At 38.5% G+C, this 20,388-nt stretch overlaps 2 protein-coding genes across 9 annotated transcripts; one reads left to right on the top strand and one right to left on the bottom strand.

Moving 5' to 3' along the window:
* Positions 1-3,962: 3,962 nt before the first annotated feature.
* Positions 3,963-10,404, top strand: LOC141804411 (heterogeneous nuclear ribonucleoprotein C-like). 8 transcript variants are annotated; one of them, XM_074688820.1, is made up of 9 exons: positions 3,964-4,123; positions 5,860-5,962; positions 7,654-7,922; positions 8,040-8,112; positions 8,225-8,272; positions 8,816-8,988; positions 9,307-9,420; positions 9,537-9,697; positions 9,816-10,404. In XM_074688820.1, exons 2-9 carry the CDS (start codon positions 5,958-5,960, stop codon positions 9,921-9,923), a joined length of 951 nt encoding a protein of 316 aa, XP_074544921.1. In that variant the 5' UTR covers positions 3,964-4,123; positions 5,860-5,957; the 3' UTR covers positions 9,924-10,404. The 8 variants fall into 8 exon arrangements, with proteins under 8 accessions (XP_074544922.1, XP_074544921.1, XP_074544920.1 ...); XM_074688819.1 differs by having other exon boundaries at positions 9,534-9,697; XM_074688817.1 differs by having other exon boundaries at positions 9,304-9,420; positions 9,534-9,697.
* A 598-nt stretch (positions 10,405-11,002) lies between these two features.
* LOC141804824 (putative ferric-chelate reductase 1) lies at positions 11,003-17,021 on the bottom strand. The gene is made up of 7 exons (XM_074689454.1): positions 16,945-17,021; positions 16,235-16,338; positions 15,010-15,216; positions 12,791-12,901; positions 12,401-12,542; positions 11,919-12,056; positions 11,003-11,458 (listed from the first exon to the last, which is right to left on the bottom strand). Exons 2-7 carry the CDS (start codon positions 16,334-16,336, stop codon positions 11,406-11,408), a joined length of 753 nt encoding a protein of 250 aa, XP_074545555.1. The 5' UTR covers positions 16,337-16,338; positions 16,945-17,021; the 3' UTR covers positions 11,003-11,405.
* Positions 17,022-20,388: the final 3,367 nt, after the last annotated feature.

Raw genomic sequence — 20,388 nt, 5'->3', positions numbered from 1 at the left:
GGGCTAACTACAAATCGGTGCATACACTACCTTTGTTCTCTGAATCCTATAAAAATTGAACTAAAAAGTATTTGAGGGAAGATCTGTATTCCAACCATTTGCTCCCACAACAATCCACGCATTGGCAAAAGCCCTATTTTTGGGACAGTATAGGTGCTCATGGGAAATGCAGTTTTCGTGCATGAACAAAGTTTACAAGAATCAACAACGCACAAAAATCCTCTGAAAAAGTGAAGTCAAAACTTTTTAAATATAAACGGAAAGAAATCAGAGGGGAGGGGGAAAAGGAAGATCACCAAAATGAACGTAGCCTAAATCAAGAGTTATTAGCTGGAAACAAAATCTTTTCAAGTTTTAATCACTATCAGTCATTCAGTTCAATACTAGCCGTGTTGCATCTGTAATCTAGAAATAAGAGCAACATCTGTTTTGATTTTAGGTTCAACAAAATTAGTCAGTAAATCAATAATTTATAAGCTGGAAAGTTCAACTTTTCATATTCTGGAAATTAGTTTTAAATAATTTATATCTGTTTATTTAAAATTCAATGATATTCTGCATAGTGACTATCCTTTAATCATTGCCCGTGCAAATGTCATAAAAGCATTGCTGGCTTTTGCAGCAGCCTATTTGCAGCTTTAGCTCTTATTTTGTTAACAACTTGCTGATATAATAGCTACAAATTTTATGGCTTGTTAAAAACTGGACAACATAAAAATCCCCTGACACTGAACCACTAAACAGAGAGGATTATGGCACCACGGGAATCCAAAAGGTTTTTTGGGAACTATTGCTTCACTGCTCAGCATCAGTTCATGGTTTACTTCAAATGTTTAATAACACAAAATATTCTGCTGCAGAAAGGATTTGTGTTTGATCTGGTTTCAATTTATTTTTTTACTGTATATTCATGTGAAAAATTAAATCATGATACATTTTCAAAACTAAAACTTCCCATTCTCACTCACTGAAAAGCTCAGAATCCTGAGTGTGCAGATACTGTTTATTTCAAGAGTTAAACAGCTGGACACAAGATGTCTCCTGCTTCACTGAAAATCATATTAACTGTGTTGAAGGTTTCTTCATCACTGTGTTGATCAATATTGGATCATAATTGGCTCCAAAGCTTGATGCTGCAAATGTTTTCTAATTGATTTGCATGTTAAACTCAAGGTGAACTTTTAAAAAAAAACTGCAGGGCCAGGACGCTTGAAGAACAACTTTTAATGTCACAACTCTGCACAGATATCATTTTAGACCATGAATGTTTTTGACAGCAAAATGTTTCTGAGTCTTTTTTGTTGTTGTTGTTCACAGCTAATGATGTAGAGGGGCGAATTAAATCAACATTTTCAGGCAACTTTTCAACATTTCACTGAAAATTGTCAAAGGAGTGTTTTATACAAAGGAAGATGGAGACTTCTGGGTCTGTCATATTGTTATGAAGTTGATGTGATGGAAGACAAAACATATCAGAAAAGTGTTTTAATTGGAAACAAACAGTTAAGAGTACATAAGATGAATAGCTGGTTCATGGTTATGTGCGAAGATTCAAGAAGTAGAAGGGACAAAAAATATTTTGGTGATGGCACAAGTTCAGTATCAGTTAAGTTTCAGAACTTTGTGTGCTGGCACTTGAACCTAACTGCCAATTGAAGGACTAACCAAAATGAATGAATACTTTCTTCTTTGTGTGCTTTTATTTGGTAGTGTTGAAAATATAAGAGCAAAATTAGAGTCAGAATGTTGTACTTAATATCAGCACACTGTGATTATATTAATCATATTTAGCTCTGAGGTTGTGTTAACATTCAGTACCACTCTCCATCTCATGTGATACTGCTGAAAAGGACCTCATTTAGCATTCACACAAATGGTTATGCTGTAGCAGCTACCGTAATGATGGTATATAACCGGTGAAGTGCTCTATATTGTCACTGCCTCTTTTCTGTTTCATCATCATAACAGTTGATGGTGTCTACTACCCCCTCCTCATCACACCCCTGTCCTCATTTGTACCGATCACATCCACGACTCTGACATGCTGTACCACAGCCTGTCAAACATCTGGCCCTTTGGTTGGTTCAGATTGACATAAATACACAAAAGACACAAACAAGCAGAGAAACCTTTTATCTATGTATCTGGTTACACAATGAATCTGCAAGTCAAGTTGTAGTCCGGATTCCCGAGATGCTGCACAGAGCTGTAAACAAGTCCTCTGGGAGGGTGCTAAGCACCGAAACCAGATGGGTGAAAACAATTCACAAAAGAACATATTCTCCATGCAGAATTGGGACATTGTTGGGGTTTCATCTCCTGTAACTGGATGCAGAAAACAGCTGGTTTTGGTCTCTTTAGCTTGCCATCTTTTCTCTTTCTGGTTCTTTTCTACCCCAGGTGTAAAAAAGTCATTCAGAAATATACAGTGGTCTCTTTCACAGTGGTTGTTTTGCTTTTTAGGCTGCACTTAACCACAGGGGGGGGGATCCACAGGTGTTATATTAAAAGTGGCTGTCTGCTTTAAATAACATGCTGAGAAAAGTAAAATGATTCCCATACATTTTTCAAAAGCTTTATCACTTCATTCTTGGATACTTCATTGTAAAGCCATTGATGTATCAAAAGAGTACAGAATAGATGTGCAGGTAATGTAACTTAAAAACAAAATTTTTCCCAACTTAGGGTCAAAACTTAATCTATCAATCAAAACCTCTGTAAGAACAATCTGAAAGAAAAACATCATTCTTTGGTTAAAGGCATGTATTGTGTAATGATGGGACCATACCCCTCTGAGGGTCACATGACAAAAAAGATTGGAGGCAACTTGAACGATAGGAACAGCAGAGAGGTAGTTTAAATAAATAAATAAATCTAGATCACAACGCTGTGTTCTGACTTGTAAAAGTGTTTTTATGGCTAATGTGGCATTTGATATAACTGCTGTTCCTCACCTGGACACTAGGTGTCCTAGGCAAATATCTCTTGCCCAATTACTCTGGAGTGACCCACCTGCCCGCACACCTGTTGCTGATTTTACACATTTTTGTGTGTGTCAATGTAAAGAGTAATTAATTCGCTGTTATTAAAATGTTTGTGCTTCCACTTTTGTGTTTGACTGAGTGTTTTATTTGAGTTTTATGTTGACAAAAAAAATCACAGTAGTGCTTTTACAGAGGTCAGACCTTAGAAGGAAAAATGAAATCACTCTGGGAAAGACTTATCAGTGACATCTTCAACTATATACTTTGTCATTTCGTAATTTAGGATGATAAATGTAACTTCAGGCAACTCAACAGTTTATACCGACGATTATTCATTTTTATAACGACAGTGCCACCCCTTGGTGGGACTTTGTAGCACAGTACGACACTGCTTTTTGACCGATTGTGTTCTACATAAAAATGTATTGCTTTGGCATACCAAAATCACAAGACATTTGAGGAAAAAGGGTAAAAAAAAAAATCTCCTTTGAAGGTTATTCACAATATACTGCAAGCATTCCAAGCATCACAAAAGCCCATTTAGATGAGTTAATTTACACAGACAACTTTAGACTTAAAAGTGTCTGAGTCACCTCAGGTTGCTGCGTCGTGTTCGGATACTGTCGATAACGAGATATCTCTCCGATAGCTTAATAACCGACAAAACAGGTGGATTAAGATGTTCCAACCCCACCAAGACATCTATATTAAAAAATTAAAAGCCTTCGTGATTAAAGTTATGTTCAAAAGGTTTATCAACCAATTTGACGTTTACTAATTCACGAGAATTATAATAAAACTTGAAATTAAAGATAAATTACATATAAAAGCGAAGGTAGGACGGATTGATTTTCAAAGGCATTAGATTAGTTCGTTTTAATTACCATGTCGCACTGTGGTCGCTCGTTGCCACCAGGGTGATAGTCAAATGAGGGGACCCCGCCTCTCCAGACTGCGCTGTGATACGTAACGAGCACCTCTGTCAAGTACTGCGCCATCACCAGCTATGTTAGCTGAGAGGCTAGAAGAAAGCTAGCTCGCTGCTCAGGGGGGCGAATCGTTTGTGCTCTAAAGGACGACCTAAGTAACAATTTGACCGATTTTACCGAAAACAAGACATTTTACTCGTAAAGGTCGTGGTGAGTATTTTGTTCCCAGACATTTTTCATTTTTCCTTCCTTTTTCTTTACTTTTTGGATTTTTTTCAACGATGCTTTTTCCTATTTTGCGAATGGACAGAACGTAATGTGCTAGCAGAGCTAACTCGGAGACGCTCATCCCCCCACAAAACACGAACGCTGGTTGTGATTTTTAGGATACACAACGCTTTTGATGCATTTTAGCTACAGTTATATCATTTTTGCAAGTCTGTGTAGCTTTGGTTTTTGTAGCGTTTATTGTGAAGACTTTTCCTTGACGGGACTGATTTGTTTTTGGCACGCGCCTCCATGCTAACTAGCTATCGGCGTCACAGACGCTTGGTTTTGTAGTCACAGCTTCACCCTGATCGATGATTGATTGAGAATATCGACCACTATTTCTTTGAGAGTTTTGCAGGCTTTGGTTTTTGCAAGCAGAAGAACTGGTCTAGTGCTGTGTATTTTTGCTTTTTATTTGGTTGTTGGCCAATGTTAGCCAAGCCAGCCTGCTTTGTGCCACCAATGCTAGCGCAGGCCCGTGTTTCACACTGAAGCCTCCTGGTGGCGCAGTCGGTGTCCAGGCGGGTGTGTTGTGGATGGTTTAGGTAATTTTTGATAATCCAAAGACTTTGCTTTTCCCGGCTCATGCAGCTCTGTCGGTTTGTTTTTTTTGTGGAGTAGATTTTTCACGTTTTTCCTCCATGATGAAGAGGGATTTTTTTCTGATTTTGGAAGTTTTGGACTCGGAGGCCTCAGTTTTGTTACATAAAGTTACTGATTGATGAATTAAACGATGGTCATTCATGAAGTGTATTATGGCTGTTTGTGTGTTAAACTCAAGTGACGGCTCACGGTTGCATTCACAAGCCCCATAGTCATTTTATTGAAAACTAAAGCTAATGGGTAAATGTGTTATTTGTGAGTTAAAGGATAAAGAATACACAAGATTGTATAAATATTAAAGGTGGCCCATAGGATCGTCTTAAAAGTAGTTCTGCATCCACATATTTACCAACTCAGGACAGATTTTGATATATTTAGTAAAACGGTATGCTTTCATCATATGTGTATTTTTTAATAAAGAAATTTGTGAATTTTAATGTAGAAATCCTTAAATTCTTTCGTCATTAATAGTATATATTGTTTGTGAGGAATTCCCAATTTTTATGCTCAGAGGATTTTTTTTTCTGTTAGGCGTATGAAATAGCTCAGACAGTTTAATTTTCAGAAATCCTTGTAAAATTAAGTCTAGTCAACCCTGTCAAGGCCAAGCAATTGAGAGTTCAAGTTAGCTGTTAATTATTCTGATAGATGTGCTAGAGTTTTTTGGCATCATTTTATTGAACCACATAACCTTGGTGGGGAGTATTAAATAAGACCCTCTTATGTTGACTTCAAAATCTTATGAACGTCTGCCTGATGTTTCCTTACAGATGCATTAACAATAAGCACGTGGGCTAAAGAGGCCACAGCTTGGTCACTCTTCTGTCGTATCACTTATTTTAGAATCTGCACTACATTCTCTCACCTAAAGCTTGTGTGTAATGGCGTTTAATCGTAAACTCTTAGATACATCCGGGGTCAGGTGTCAGCCCCACAATGGCTAGCTGCAATGGGTTTTCCTTGTGTTTCTTTGTCTGCCTCGTCACTAACCCCTGTACACACCCCAGCCAGGTAAGACTTGGTACAAGATAACCCTGCTCCGCTTGACTGAGGTGTGTTTTCTGTCACCTCAGTATAAATCGTGAGGGGCGAAGGTGAAGGTCGAGACACCAGCCCAAACAGGTCCCAGCCCACAAACATCAGACAGACGACAGCCCTGCACACAGACGCTATGGAGTGAGTGATGAATGTTTGACCCCCCTCCCCTGTCAGCCAGAAGGGGGGTAACTGTTGATGCCACTGCTGTTTTCATGTTTGCTGTACCAGAACTCACTTCCCAGTCTCCAGATTCCCTCAAAGCTCTGGGCTTTACTTGAAAATCCTCACATTTCACAGAAGGCAGACTATTTTTGCCTCAGATGACCCGGAATAATCAAATGAGTCTGATATAGAGAAATCTTATTTGGATGACGAAATGCTGATAAAACAGTCAATAGGTCAAATAATAAATCAAAACTTATCTCGTAGTGTAGCTTAAATACTGTCCTCTACTGGTCCTTCACAGGCATCTTAAGTTTACAGTTTTCTGAATCAATGAATCACATCTAAGTGAACTGCTGCTGCCTCCAAGTTCACCTCACTCCTCTTGCCCTGAATTTTAAACTAAATCAATGCACCAACTGGCACTTCAGAGAGGTACTTTGTGAGTATCAATTTAACATCTAATCCCCAATTTTCCTTAACTCCAAACAGCAGGCCTACTTTGCAGCTTCAAAAAGTAAATTTGCAGGCATGTCACATAGAAAAGATTTTTTTTTAAGCCTTAAGTCCTGTTCAAATGATTTAAGTGGTTAGCTGTCTAAAAGTCGACTCATGGTCATACAAGATATATACGTTTATATTAATGAAAGAAACTCAAATGCCCTGAATGAACAAGTATGGCTGTTGTTGAAAGCCTAGCACACACACGCTTGTATTTATTTGTCTTTGCACACAGATATAATGAATTTTACACAATGGTTTTAAAAAGAATTAGGAGAAATGCACAAAACTTTTAGCCCATTAAAAAATCATGTTTGCACAACTTCACATGTACAAAATAAGGCATTGGAACTGCAGCACAGTCATGCACAAGCACAACTCACGTCCTGTTTGCTGTTTTAACAACATGCTCATTACATCTGTCCTCAGGAGGCTGATTTTGAAGTGACTCAGCATAATGCTGGATCGCCAAAACATGGAGCTTGTGTTAAACCTGTTCCTTTGAATACCTCGTTACATGCAGCAACATTTGAAACCATTACACACTGTGAAATAGGTTGGTGTGGCGTTAATACTGCCTTTAGTATTACGTGACCTTGACGGTACATGTTCTAATAATCTCAGAGATGTTGACGCTGATACTGTAATCTGAAATCTGCTCAGGGAGTGTTAGATTTTCAGAACAGGTCTCAATCGTTGTAGGGCCGTTTCTGTAACTGAATGTCATTCGCTGGATTGTGGAAGTATGACATGTCTAACTTGAAAGCATTACACTTTGTGTTTTCTCACAATTCTGGAGTATTAAAGACCGATAATCAGGAGTAATTAAGCTCACAAAAGTTAGCAGCATCTTTCTCTGTGTAGTTTCCTGCAGGAAGAGGCTCATTTAGGTTTGGAGAGAGGTTTCTGTTGATGTAAAACGGATAAATACCCTCATTAGCTTCCCAGCTCCTGTAGATTTTCCAGTGATGTCAGCAGTTTTTATTTTTTTCTTTCCTTTAAATTTCCCAGGCAAGGCCAGTTGGTTGTGTCTGATTTACAGCCTCTGCAGCAGGGGGTGCTGCAGGATTTGACCCAGCGTTTGCAGGAGTAGCCCAGAGAAGTCACTTTTGTTCAATTTGTCCTTAAATCTTACTCTTGCGTGTGTCTGTGTGTTTCCCTGTTAGTCGTTCACCCAGCACAGCCAGCCTGATGGCCGCCAGCAACGTCACCAACAAAAACGACCCACGCTCCCTCAACTCCCGGGTCTTCATTGGTAACCTCAACACCCTGCTGGTCACCAAGGGTGATGTGGAGGCTATCTTCTCCAAATACGGCAAGATCGTAGGCTGCTCCGTCCACAAGGGCTACGCCTTCGTTCAGTACGCCAATGAGAGGAACGCCCGAGCTGCTGTTGGCGGAGAGGACGGGAGGATGATTGTTGGACAAGTGCTTGGTAAGGACTCAGGGATTTTTATTTTAAAGCTCACAGGGTCACTCACTTACCAAAAGTTTGCTGTTCTGATTTATTGAGAATTTATTTGGTTGAATTAAGTGTTTTTCTTTTCTTCAGATATTAACCTGGCAGGAGAACCCAAACCCCATCGGTCAAAAACCACCAAACGCTCTGCTGGAGACATGTACAGGTCAGTCATCAAGGAAAGCTAAATTCGTCTCTAACCTGACAATTATTTGTAATTATAAATGCTGTCAAACCTCACCTCACTGACCCTTTTCATTTTACACTCTCTACAGCAGTTCCTCATTCGAGCTGGATTATGACTTTCAGAGAGATTATTACGACAGGTGAGTGACATGTTGCCCCGGATTTTTGCATTTATTGGATCAGAAAGCTAAAGTAGAGAGTGGGGGAAACATGCACCCAGTGGTTGTGATCAGGAGTCAAAAGGAGCATCCAGTAACGATGTATTGGCTCCAGATCAGTTTTCTTTTGCTCCTGCTACGTTTGTACCAACATCTACAAAGAATATTAACCCCAACCAGGAAGAAACAGTTGATCCAGGTGTCTACATGGTTAACGCTCCAAATGTCAGATTAGACCAGCTTGTCCTGACAGGCTGTTGTTCCAAGTGTGTTTTTGTTGAAGTGAAACATATTGAAGAATCCTTCTCTGAGTCACAAGTTTGACCTTCTCCTGCTCATCTCTTGTTTGCCCTTCAGTCAGTAATTCACTCAGCTTGTGTCCTACTGAGAAAACAATAGTAAGACTCAAAGCTCCTCACATGATCATTACGTCTCAAAACTGTCCACAATCACCTCCATTCATCTGTAAATTCTCAAAACTTCTCAGGAGGTTGAAATGTTTCGCACCTCTGTGTTTGATCCCAGAATGTACTCGTACCCATCCCGTGTTCCCGCTCCCCCTCCTCCGCCCTTGTCTCGGGCTGTGATCCCAACCAAACGCCCGAGGGTCAGTCTGAGTGGAGGAAGCAGCCGGCGAACCAAAAGCAGCTTCTCCTCTTCCTCCAAGAGCAGCCAGAGGACTTCCTCATCAAGAGCAAGTGAGCATCTCTACTGCTCATGTTATGACCTGAGTTCTGTGTGTGCTTGTTTTTTTTTCAGTTGCTTATCTAAAGTCTGTGCTAAATCAGTCTGAGCTCTTACTGAATCCACAATAAATATGTGTGAATCTGGCTTTATATGAAATAACCTTAACCCTTATATGAAATATTGCAAAGTTCTGATCTGTCTAGACAAAACTTACAATAACAAAAAGTCCCACTGAGTTAAATGATAAGAATTCTCAAGGAATTAGAAATCATTAAAAAAATCCTCATACTCCTCAGACTTATTTGTATTGGTATTCCTCCCTCCTGCAGTGAAAGTGGACGAGCTGCAGACCATTAAGCGCGAGCTGACCCAAATCAAAAGCAAAGTGGACGACCTGCTGGAGAGCCTGGAGCGCATGGAGAAGGACCACAGCAAGAAGTCTGGTAAGGAGCTGGAGAAGCGGTTCACTGTTTTATTTATCTAACACTTTAAATGTCCCACACTCTTTTGAAATCCTGCTGAAGAGCGAATTATCATTCACCTCCATGTTTGTCAGCAGTTAAGAGTTTAAAAACGGAACCAGGAGAGGTGACTTCCCCTCCACACCCAAGCAACAAGAAGGATGAGGGGTTGAAAAGAGAGCGGGAGAGCCAGGAGCTGAACGATTCAGATGAGGAGGATGATGAGGAAGACGAGGGAGACCTGCTGGAGGAGGAAGAGGTGAGACTTTTAACAGGGTTGAAAACATCAGAAATGATGTCGCTGTTTTTTGTTTGACTCTTGTCTTGCGGTATGTGTTGTTACCTGGTCTGAAATGGTCGTTGACTGTTGGTTACAGGTGAAGAGTCAGGAGAGAGAGGACGAAGAGGAGGATGAGGAAGAGGAAGGAGAGCATGTTGAAGGAGACGATGATGGCGACAGCATCAACGGTGAGGATGACTCATAGGAAGGAACGACTCAACCGACGCATGCAGCGTTCACACAGCTTCATGTAGGAACTTGGACTCCTGTTTTAACACTTGTGTAGATAAAAGAAGAAACACACAGAAGCATGGCGCACACACTCTGTTGTTCCATCGTCCCTGAGGCAGATTATGATCACTTTTTCTTTGTTACTTTGGCCAGTCGTCCAGTATCACTGTAAGAGGAGGAACTAGACGTAGGTTTGTGTTTTTATGCGTCGTTACTGGTCTCCGGGGGTAGAAGGCAGACACGTGGACCGTTAATGTCCTCAGAGACGACCGCTCGACGGACATGTCTTAATGCGAGGACAGACATTCAGCTACAAAAGACCATTTTTAGGCTCAGTGTGTTTATTTTCCTCATTGCAGTGAGTTTGTGTGTCTGTATGTTAATGTCAGTTTTTTATACTGTTTGGTTTCAGTTTATCTGTAAAGGAATAAATTGCAATAAAATATTAAAATGGACATTTTTACCTGTCTTTTTTTCCCTGTGTACTGCATGGATGATAGCAGAAATTTGGAATCCAGGCTTTGTTTGAGTTCCTGTGACCGGGTTTTGGCTGTTAATGAAACAGTTCAACATTTTGAGGTGAAGAGTTCCTTTTTGGTTTAGGCGACCAGAGGCTAACATTGGTTGCACTGTCTTGGAGCCGTTTGTGACGGAGCACTTTAAGTTTCAGCCTCTTGTTAAATACTCATAAGGATTTACAAGAGGATTTGCTTCCTCTATCTTTTCCTACCTAATGTTTTACTCCCTTTTTTCCTTTTCATGGGAAGTGGCAATATCAGTAACAAAAAGGGATCATTAAAGTTTAAAGTATTTGTAAAAGAATCATTAAATCCAAAGATGGACCCACTTGCTGCCTTTATTAATTTGCCTCTTAAATGGCTGGACGAGGCTGTTGTGTTTAATGAGCTTGTTCATGTAAATCAAGCCGTTAAGAGAATTTCAGAGCCTTGTGGAAAATGACTTGAAGAGACAAACATAAACAACAGCTTTGGCTTATTTTTTATGGTAAAGGTGAAGCTTTATTTAATCTGTAGAGTATTTCATAGTCACAGTTTTATTCAAATATAAATATTACAACATTTAAACAATCCTGGCTCAACTTGAGTTGCTATGAACGATGAAGATGGCAGTTTGAAAGTCCCTGCCAGGAAGTTCTGGTCAGACCCGTTGGACCGAAGTGGTTTCTGTTTGTAATGCCAGGTTTGTGTTTAAGTTTGTTTACACAGTGCAGAGCCAGTAACACATTTCTTACCCTGTGATGTGAAGCAGAAAATAGGTACAACCCAAAGAAGTGTCACAGATACCATTTGATTATCTTGTACGAGGTACAAATAAAGTAAAAAAATACATCTTATTAAAAATATTTTACACAAAAAGCTGACACTCAGTTTTTGCCTGTGCGTAAATCCAGCGCATCAGTGTCGTCATTGTGTCAAACGTCATCCTACAAGAGGTTTCAGGCTCCGAGCACGACAGGCAGTGAGAGGACACTCAGTAGAAGAAGCACAGCTGAAAAGAAACAGACGACAAAAATGTATGAGGAAAAAAAATCACCTAAACAAATTATCTTTATCATCCGCATTGACTGCTGAGCTCAAACACAAAAACACAGCAATCATCACTTGGATTACGTTTGAATGCTATTAAGCTATTAAGATTTACTTTTCAAGGAGTCTTCCTTTCAAGCTATGATTAAGAAGACATCAAATCATCATTCTCTTATCTATGGAGCGCCTTTTTCTGTAGAGTCTGACAGAGGCCCTGAGCGGACGTGCATCACTCATATTTATCCTCTGACTTTAAAATAACATAATGATTGTTTGTTGTTTCCCTGAGATTACAGAGCTGATTTTCCTATCATACCAGATGTTTCTATCTCTAAATCTTGAAATATCAAAGAACTTTTTTATTAGGTGAAAAATACAAACTAGAAAACAAAAATTCACACATTATCACATAGTGTTGTTACCATGAGGATAGACTCCGTTGGATCCTGAGTCTGGTGTTGTCATGGTGCTGGGTGCCATAGTGGTGGGGACGTTGCTGGTTGGATCGGCGAGGTTAAGGCGACCGCTGTTCAGGGTGACGTTGAATGAGTCAAGCATATCTGAGAAACAGAATGATGTGAGGTTAGACATATACTTACTTCTTAGTTAGAAGTGTGGGCAGCAATATAGTTAATTTCACTTAAAGATCTATACACAGGATGGCATTTAAAGGAACACCAGTAAAACAAGAATGTTAAACAGGTAATACTGATTTAATAGCTTGATTTTGTTGTTTTATTCATTTCAAACAGGAAAGAGCAACTTCAGTTTTGTTAATGTGTCTACACAAGACAGTATTGTGTTGATTTGTGGATGAGATACAGAAAGTAGAGATAAGGAAGTCAAATACCAGGTCTTGTACTTGTGCTGTTGTTTTGTACTTTTACTTCTCGCCGTCACTTACTTCCATTGAGTGATCCTGTCCCTAGCAGGATAGCGAAGGTGGTTGCAGCGCTGTTCCTCATGCTGGTGGCGTTTGCTTCTGGGACTTCAAACTCACACTTGATGATATTATCTTCCACCATGCCTCGAATTTCTCTAACTCTCTAAAAGTTAAGGTGACATGAAGTAGGATACGGTTACAACCAGAAAGACAACAGAGTTCAATTCAGCTAATATTTATAATTAAATCATTTATTTAAAGACCAGTATTGTGACTGTTGTCTTGGCCCTCTGATTTAGAGAGTTTCTGTGTATTTCAGGTAGGTTTTTGGTTCATTATTTTATCAAAATTGTAAGGTAAATTTACTTAATCTGGTAAAGGGGTTAACATAACTTCAATTAAAGGCCTCACCCGTTCTGTTGGGCTAAGGTCTCCATTCGTGTTGTTTCTCATCCTAGTCCTGAAGAAGAACGACCCGTTGTTTGAGGTGTTCTGAGCACAGACGAAAAGCATGGTGGTACCCTGAGGAAAGAAACAGCAGTGAAGGATTGGAAAGCTTTTCTTAAGGGTTTCAATGACAAATTCCAACACCACACAGTTTTTTTGTTAGGAGGTAGAAAACAGTGATGAAATGGTCCAGACAAGAGTGAAATTTCCTGTTGATCTTGTCCGTTCACCTTTGAATGTTTTAGGTGTCTTTGTGAATTATGTTTTATGTCTGCTTCCTCGTTTGCAAGTATTTCATGTCTTTGTTTGTTCACGTCAAGGTCTTTCGTTGTTCCAGGAAGTTTTTCCTTGCACAACACACTTCATGTGACAACACATTTATCAAAGATAATTTGCTTGAATACAATTTGTGTTTTTTAAACCTAAGACACCTAATTCATATGAGGGGTTAAATCCTGCATCTTGGAAATGTTACCTTTGGGGTACAAGATAAAACTTTAAAATCATTACAAATGTTAAACTCCCACAATAATAACTGTCAACAAGTGGCATGAAAACACAAGATGCAAGGGTTCACCTAAATTGTACAGAAAACCCAAGCAAAAGTATTATATAATTTTAAGTTTGCACAGTAGAATTATATTACATTACATTCTTTGTTGTTTTGAATGGGATAAACCTTTTTTTTAGCTAACAGGTTTAATGTGTAAAATGTTGACAAACTTTCTCCTCAGAAAGGCAAAATAATCTATTGATAGAATTGTTAAACAATTTTTCTTAATGGGCTAGGTGCTAGCAACTACAACCCGTTAAATGTGTTGATAATATTAGCTAGTATGCCTTTCGCAATACTGCAATAGGTCGTGCTATGTCATGATTTTATATCTTTTTTATTTCTGCTTTTGTTTGTCTTTACCAAAACGTGTCCCTACATCCACACTCGGCATTCATCCCATTAACATGGACGCGGTCTCCCCGACATCACCCGTATGTTTCTGAAACTAACTGCTGAAAAATCCAGCCATATTGGAAGTGGCAAGGGCTTCGCGTACAGCTATTGGGTGCCGTCAGTCACGTGACCTGAGCTGTGCCTCTGATTGGATGAGCTCACGATCTTAAATTCCCCTGAACCGCCCAGCCAGTAAAAAATTGTTTCCCCCGAGAACGGCTTTTTTGGCTGGATGTGTATGTGACTCCCGGTACTCCTGGAGCCAGCCTCAAGCGGACACTCCAGAAACAGCAGATTTGAGCACTTCCACGTTGTCTCATGTTGGTACACATGAGGTTGCCGCTCGATTTATCCACGATTACCGAAATTCGAGGCAAGCTGCTAATGTTACACTAAAATGCTCTGTACAACCGCCATGCTAGTTAGCTTCTAACAATTAAAGCTAGTTAAATGCAACACAGTGCAGCTGTCCACCAGCTCATGAGCACTCTTAACTCTAGCAGACCAGCCATCAAATTGCTACAAGCAACTAGGCAGTTTGTTAGCTTGGCCAGCTTCTCAGAAAGTTAATGTAAGTTGGATTTCATTGATGTTTGTTTTATTTATATTATAGGAAACTTGATAATTACTCCGTTTTCCTTTGTGACGGGGTGTTTATTTAATTACTTTCCAAAGATCTCAACCAAACAGGCTTAATGATGGCTTATAATAACATAATAGATGACTCAACCTGCCTCATTTGTGTAGTTGGCAACAGTGTGGAAGACGGCGGCAATGTTTGCTCTGGTTTTGACTATCTTGGTGACTGGTCACCTGTTTTCCAGATAATCATTTCTAGACTTTCTTATCTACTATGTAAACATGTGTCAGGTCAATAAGTGTCTCATGGCATTTTATTATGTTTACAAGAAACTATAGTTCTGCAAGCTGCTCTGATGGGAAAATGTCATGATGCTGCTGCTGAAACAATTCACTTGACCTGGAAAATGTTCTTGTTGTTCTTGTTGCTTTGCTGTAAATCAGGTCATAAAACCTGTTCCAGTTTACATTCCCTTTTTGCATTTTGCTGCTTGTTAGGTGGCAACTTCCTTGTGGAAATTTGTATCTGCCTACCACCAGATACAGCACTGCATTTGTCCTCTATTTACTCTTTGAAATATGCTATGTCTGTAAGCTTCTGGCTAAAATCTTTATATAACTGATGGTTTACTTTTTCATAGTGTGTCGGTGTTACCTCTGATGCGTTTTGAGTGAGTCCCAGTGCGACATATCCCATGGAGTATCCTCTGAGTTGCATGGTCAGGTTAGAGCCAGAAGGAGCCATGGGAGTACTAGCAATTACAGATGCAAATAAGCAGGTCTTGTTTGAAGAAGGGTCACAGTCATCTGGTGTCTCCACGCACAGTTTTGAGACTCCACAACCATCCCGAGTTATGTTCACCTGGTAATCACACCAAAATACTGTCATCAATACACCAGACAACATGGTTAAAGTCTTCTTGTAATAAAATTGCAACCAAAACAGTATTGACGAGGAGACTTTTGAGTCTAGTTTTGGGGCTGTGGAAGGGTTACTGAGATAAGCCAATTCTTCTCGCTGGTTCTACATGTTTGTTGTGATGAATGAAATGCTGACTCGTGTTAGATAGACTTTACTGTCAACGAGTTAATAAGCCAATACGCAGGTGTCCTTAGCTCAACTTAGAGGTTGCGCAACAAGTTTCAAAAAGGATGAAATCTAGTACATTTTGGAAACCTGAGCAGGACTGAAAGTCACTTTATCTCTACCTGTTTACATGGGTGTGTCTCACTTTCTCAGACCCTGACAGCCCAACTGACTTTTTCTGTGGTGGCATGATGTTTTCTGCCCATACGTCTTCTTTAAATACCAATGTAAGAGTACCATACTGATTTTGTATTCCTAAACTGAATGATTTTAAACAGTAAAACTAGCACAAAGTGTGGTTATGTCCAAAACTTAAGCTTCATTCTTTAAAAACCAAAAAGATATCTATCAAAAGTCACAGCCAGAAATGAAAAGTATATTATATTTTGACATCGCTTACTCATCATTATGGACCAATGCATTGAGTTCAAATTTATTTTAGTTATCCAGAAATACTACATCAAGTTTTTAAATAAAAGGCAACAGTTGAAGCAAAATTTAAACTAAAAGCAATGAATGTTCTCAGGTTTAAAGACCTTTTATTTCAGAGCTGAATTATTTGTTTTGCAATTCTTTTAAATATATGTTTGGACGAATGGAAAAGGAGAACAAACATGAAGAATCAAACCAAACAGATGCTGTTTAAGCTCTAATGACCTTTTCTCTCTGACTTGTCATTTCAGCAGGACGCGTTTCAAAGTTGTCATTAAACAAATACCACAGGTAATATGATGAGAGTGCAAAGCTTAAGATGATATTTACACTGAGAGGATTAAAGTGACAGAAACTCAACCTGTGTGTTATTTGCAAAGGATAAATGGCCTGTTCCTCGGACACCAGGCGCCACAAAAACCATCAGCGCAGAAACAACCAACAAGATCAAAGTTCGTTCCATCCCTGCAGAGGAAATAAAAGAGTCAAGTAATCAAAGTCTGGATTCAGTGCCTCTCTACTGATAATAAACATCGGTTTATGTTTAAAGTCAGATAAGCTCCTGTAGGTTTTACAAGTGTCCTAAAACATTCACACCCCAGTAAAATTGATAATGCATATAAGCTAAAACACTGAATTAATCACTAATTGAAGCATGATTTTAATAGTATGAACAATAGAATAGATGATAACGTGTGGTCAAAAAATGACGCAGAAAAAACAAAGTGAAAATTCAACTTTGAGGCTTTCACAGTCTAATCTTTGGAGTTTTATTAGAACAAAGTAGAAAAAAATCATTAAACGTTTTATTTTATGTGGTAAAAGTTGTATCCCAAGATTTTCAAGACACATTTAGCAGTTTAGAATACCTTCTTATTGAAATACTTCAAATTTTATGAAGAAAAAAAAATATCTGTAGGTGATGACTTTTTTGAATCATTTATATTTTTAATGAGACAAGAAGCTATCTTTTTCAAATAATCTTAAAATACTTGTATATTTTTTCAAAAATATATTTTAAAAATTATGATTCGAAAGTGTCCAGAAATCTAATTTACAGTTTACACTCACCTGTGCTGTAAATGTTCAGATGTTGAGCTGCTGTGAAGTTCTTGGTTCAGATGTTTCTGCTCCTCTGTGAGCATTCGATCCCTGCGGGAAGATTTAAATCAGCAAACATCAGCAGTGATGCTCAGAGGAGGTGATACAGGAGAGGTGTGGGTAGGCGGGTCACGGCATCATCAAGGAGGTGTTGCCTTGTGAGAAAACACCTGACTGAGTGACTTCCTGCCTGGAAGGTAGAGGAAGAGGTTTTTCTGAAAATGCTTTGACGTTACGGTTGTGGGAATTGAGTTTGTGATTACTGGAATGATAATTTTAGTTCAGGTAAATATGATTGAACAGATCAGATAGCCTTTTCATATCAGGTAAAATATCCCCTAGAAAAATAAAGATAAAGCCTTAAAAAGGATACAGTTAGTCTGAATTAAAACAAAAATCTCATCATTGATTAAAATAGAGTGCTGTTTTTAAGCAAATGATCTGATCATATTAAACACATTTTCTGCACATTTCACAAATAAAGTTTTACATTTTTGGCAATAACCTTTTCTGCTGAAGTCAATTACCCTACAAGACATGAAAGTTTTACTCTTCTCAGGAGGAGGAGTTCATGGCTTCTTCTTAGTTGAGACACAGAGCATATATGCTCTATAAGCACCATTAAGTATTTTTTATAGATAAATATGAGTTGGACCAACACAGAAAAAAGCAAAATTTAAAAAAGATGAAATCTTAAGTCTGTTGGTCTTAAAAATATTAAAATGAGTTTCAGATAAAGTAATAATGAAATTATGATGAACTAGACAATAACACTGAAATGTTACTGTTTTGATCATCTATTTTTACTCTTTACATGGTTAGTGACTCGTTTTAATTCTCTTAAAGTTATGTTTCCCTAAGTGTTGACATGATTCTCCTAACTGGAAACTTCACACTGACACAGACTGGAATGTGATTAGTCACTGTGTGACGACTGAACCCGTGTTACCTGTTGATGTCCCGTAATATGACCACGGGACGACAAAGACCGGACTGTTAAGTGTCAGCCTGTGTTTTCCAAAGTGAAAGCCAAGGCAAATGGTGATGATAGCATTCATATGAAGTTAGTTCTATGTTTGGTTACTCTCTGAGAAGAAGCTGTTTTATTGTTGTTTAGAGTTTAATTATAAATCTTTCTGTAATAGAATAGAATAGAATAAAATTAAATGACTTTCTCGATCCCAAAGAAATTGTTGTGTTACAGCATCGATTGTCAGAGCCAGTTGAAAAATAAAAAGTAAAAATTAAAAAAAATAAAATATAAATATAAATGCTATAGAATAACAGAAAGTGAACAGACAACAAACAACAACACACAGGCTGGTTGGGATGTGGCACCACTCTCTGTGTGATACTCTTTTTACAACTGAGAGCTCTCTGAAACTCAATTTAACCTCTTATGATACTCTCTTTAAGAGCCCGAGAGGGATCAAATGTCTTTTCTTGTTCCCCCTTTTGTTTGCAGGGCGTACCTGAGCTCAGCAACAGGATGACACTCTGGTAAAACCAAGATCATCTCCTAAAAGACTTCACAGACAAAGAAGACACTCTTTTTGAAGAAGAGAAACCTCCATTATCTTTGTTATTGTACAAAAGGTCAACATATGATTTTTCAACACAAAGAAAAGATGAAGCTCTGAGCACATGACAATCGCTCTGAAGGTAATCGAGCAAGAAGAAAACAGTTTGACTGAATCTCAAAGGGGAACTTCACTTGTGCAGGTATTCAGCATTCAGGAGGGAACAAAGGTAGAGTTTAAAGTATGCTTCCTTATAAAAATGTGTCACTCAAACACTGTTCAAAAATTTAGGTTCAAAATGTTTGGTGCATTATTTCTTTGTTGTAATGATGTTTGGCATTGGTAGCAAAGATTTGGCAAATTTTTCATGGGTGCATCATTCATACCATGTTGCTGCTCATCTCATATTGTATGTTCTTTATAAATGTGACTCCATTTAAAAGAGAAACAAACAGACTTTCCAGCACAATAAGACTCATTACCAAGACATATTGTTACAGCAAATACATAATCTCCCAAACACACATTTACTTTGTGTGATAAGTTTAGTAGTCGGAAAGTGTATAATAAAACAGTGCAAAGGTTTAAGGAATAAATACATTAGCTCGTCAGTGTCTGCTTTGGTCAGGGGTACAAAGGCCTCTAATGTTTATAACTTTATTCTTAGGAAATGTGATTTATTGATATCGGATTTTGCACACATAACGAAAACATCAATGCTTAAAAACAAGAGCCTGCTTCATTAAGACCTGGCAGGGGAAGTAAACAGACACTTCTGTTTGTTTTCCTATAAAAACATTTAACATAGCCACAAAGTATGACTGTTGCTTTGAGTTTTAAACAAAACACAAAGGTTAAAAGGAAGTGTGAGTATTAAAATAAGGCAAGGTTTGAACAACAGACCTGATGTATAACCGACCAAACACTTTACATACTTATTAATATTTAATCTTAATATCAGCTGTGTAAAGCTAAAAAATAACCCCCCCAAAAAACTGAAAAAGCAGAAGTTGAGTTTGGAACAAATCCAGGTAAGTATTCAAATGAATACTGACCTACATCAGTTATTGATACTGATATACTGTTTTTAAACACAAGAGACTGAGACCTCTCTTTCCTGCTTTCACCTTTCACCATGTCAGTCTAGGAGCCATAAAAATAGCTTTGGTGTGGTTTGCAGCTCCAAAATGCGGTATATTTAACAATCTTATACTGACATCTGTAAAACCCCTCCACCCCATCCCCACCCACCAAAATAAATAAATAAATAAAAAGTCTACACCCAAGCTACCGCTGAGAGGCTCCTTTATGTTGACTGTCTTTGTAAGTTTATTATTATTATTATCAGACAGAATAGGCTGATGCTTAATGACCAAAATTACTTTATGGTGTTTGACTGAATGTGTAATACTGACCCACCCAGAGCTAACATTACTGGAAATGGCTGCTATGCAAATATTGCTGTTCCTTCTCTTTTTTATTAAGCAACATTTACGGTTTCTACCATACCACGTAGATAGAGAGATAAGCTTGTTGGTTGAACAAACAGGGAAACAGACACTATTTGAAATGTATGAACACATCTGATGTTTAGAGAAAAGTGTTCTTGACCCTGTCTCTACTCCACCCTCCAGCCCTGTGATGCCTGCATCAGACTTCCTGGTTCCTACAGGTGACAAAGTGACAGGTGTATGTTCCTGCTTTGAAACATAAGAGTGGCATCACTGGGGTGATGTTTTTGTTTTTCTTTTGTAGCCTGAGGGTTTGGGAAAGGGACATTTTCTAACTCTTCCTTCATGACTAAATGTTTGTGTATGATGTCATTTTAAATAGTCTTCAATGGTTTAATGAATCACTTTTGAAAATTCTTTAGGATGTCATTTTTTGCATTGGC

The sequence above is a fragment of the Halichoeres trimaculatus genome, unplaced genomic scaffold (assembly GCF_033239565.1).
Source record: "Halichoeres trimaculatus isolate MK-OKI-2021-1 unplaced genomic scaffold, fHalTri1.1 fHalTri1_scaffold_15, whole genome shotgun sequence".
Classification (NCBI taxonomy): Eukaryota; Metazoa; Chordata; class Actinopteri; order Labriformes; family Labridae; genus Halichoeres; species Halichoeres trimaculatus.
Note: the sequence above shows the minus strand (reverse complement) of the source record. Positions and strands in the feature narration are given on the sequence as shown.

Bases quoted from the DNA above. Each gene is read 5' to 3' on its own strand.
- LOC141804411 (XM_074688814.1), top strand. The intron at 7,923-8,039 runs GTAAGGACTCAG...TCTTTTCTTCAG, and splicing joins GATTGTTGGACAAGTGCTTG to ATATTAACCTGGCAGGAGAA. The intron at 8,273-8,815 runs GTGAGTGACATG...GTTTGATCCCAG, and splicing joins CAGAGAGATTATTACGACAG to AATGTACTCGTACCCATCCC.
- LOC141804824 (XM_074689454.1), bottom strand. From the start codon at position 16,336: ATGGAACGAACTTTGATCTTGTTGGTTGTTTCTGCGCTGATGGTTTTT. The intron at 12,057-12,400 runs GTAAGTGACGGC...TCTGTTTCTCAG, and splicing joins GACAGGATCACTCAATGGAA to ATATGCTTGACTCATTCAAC. The intron at 11,459-11,918 runs GTAACAACACTA...GTTTCTTTTCAG, and splicing joins CAACGGAGTCTATCCTCATG to CTGTGCTTCTTCTACTGAGT.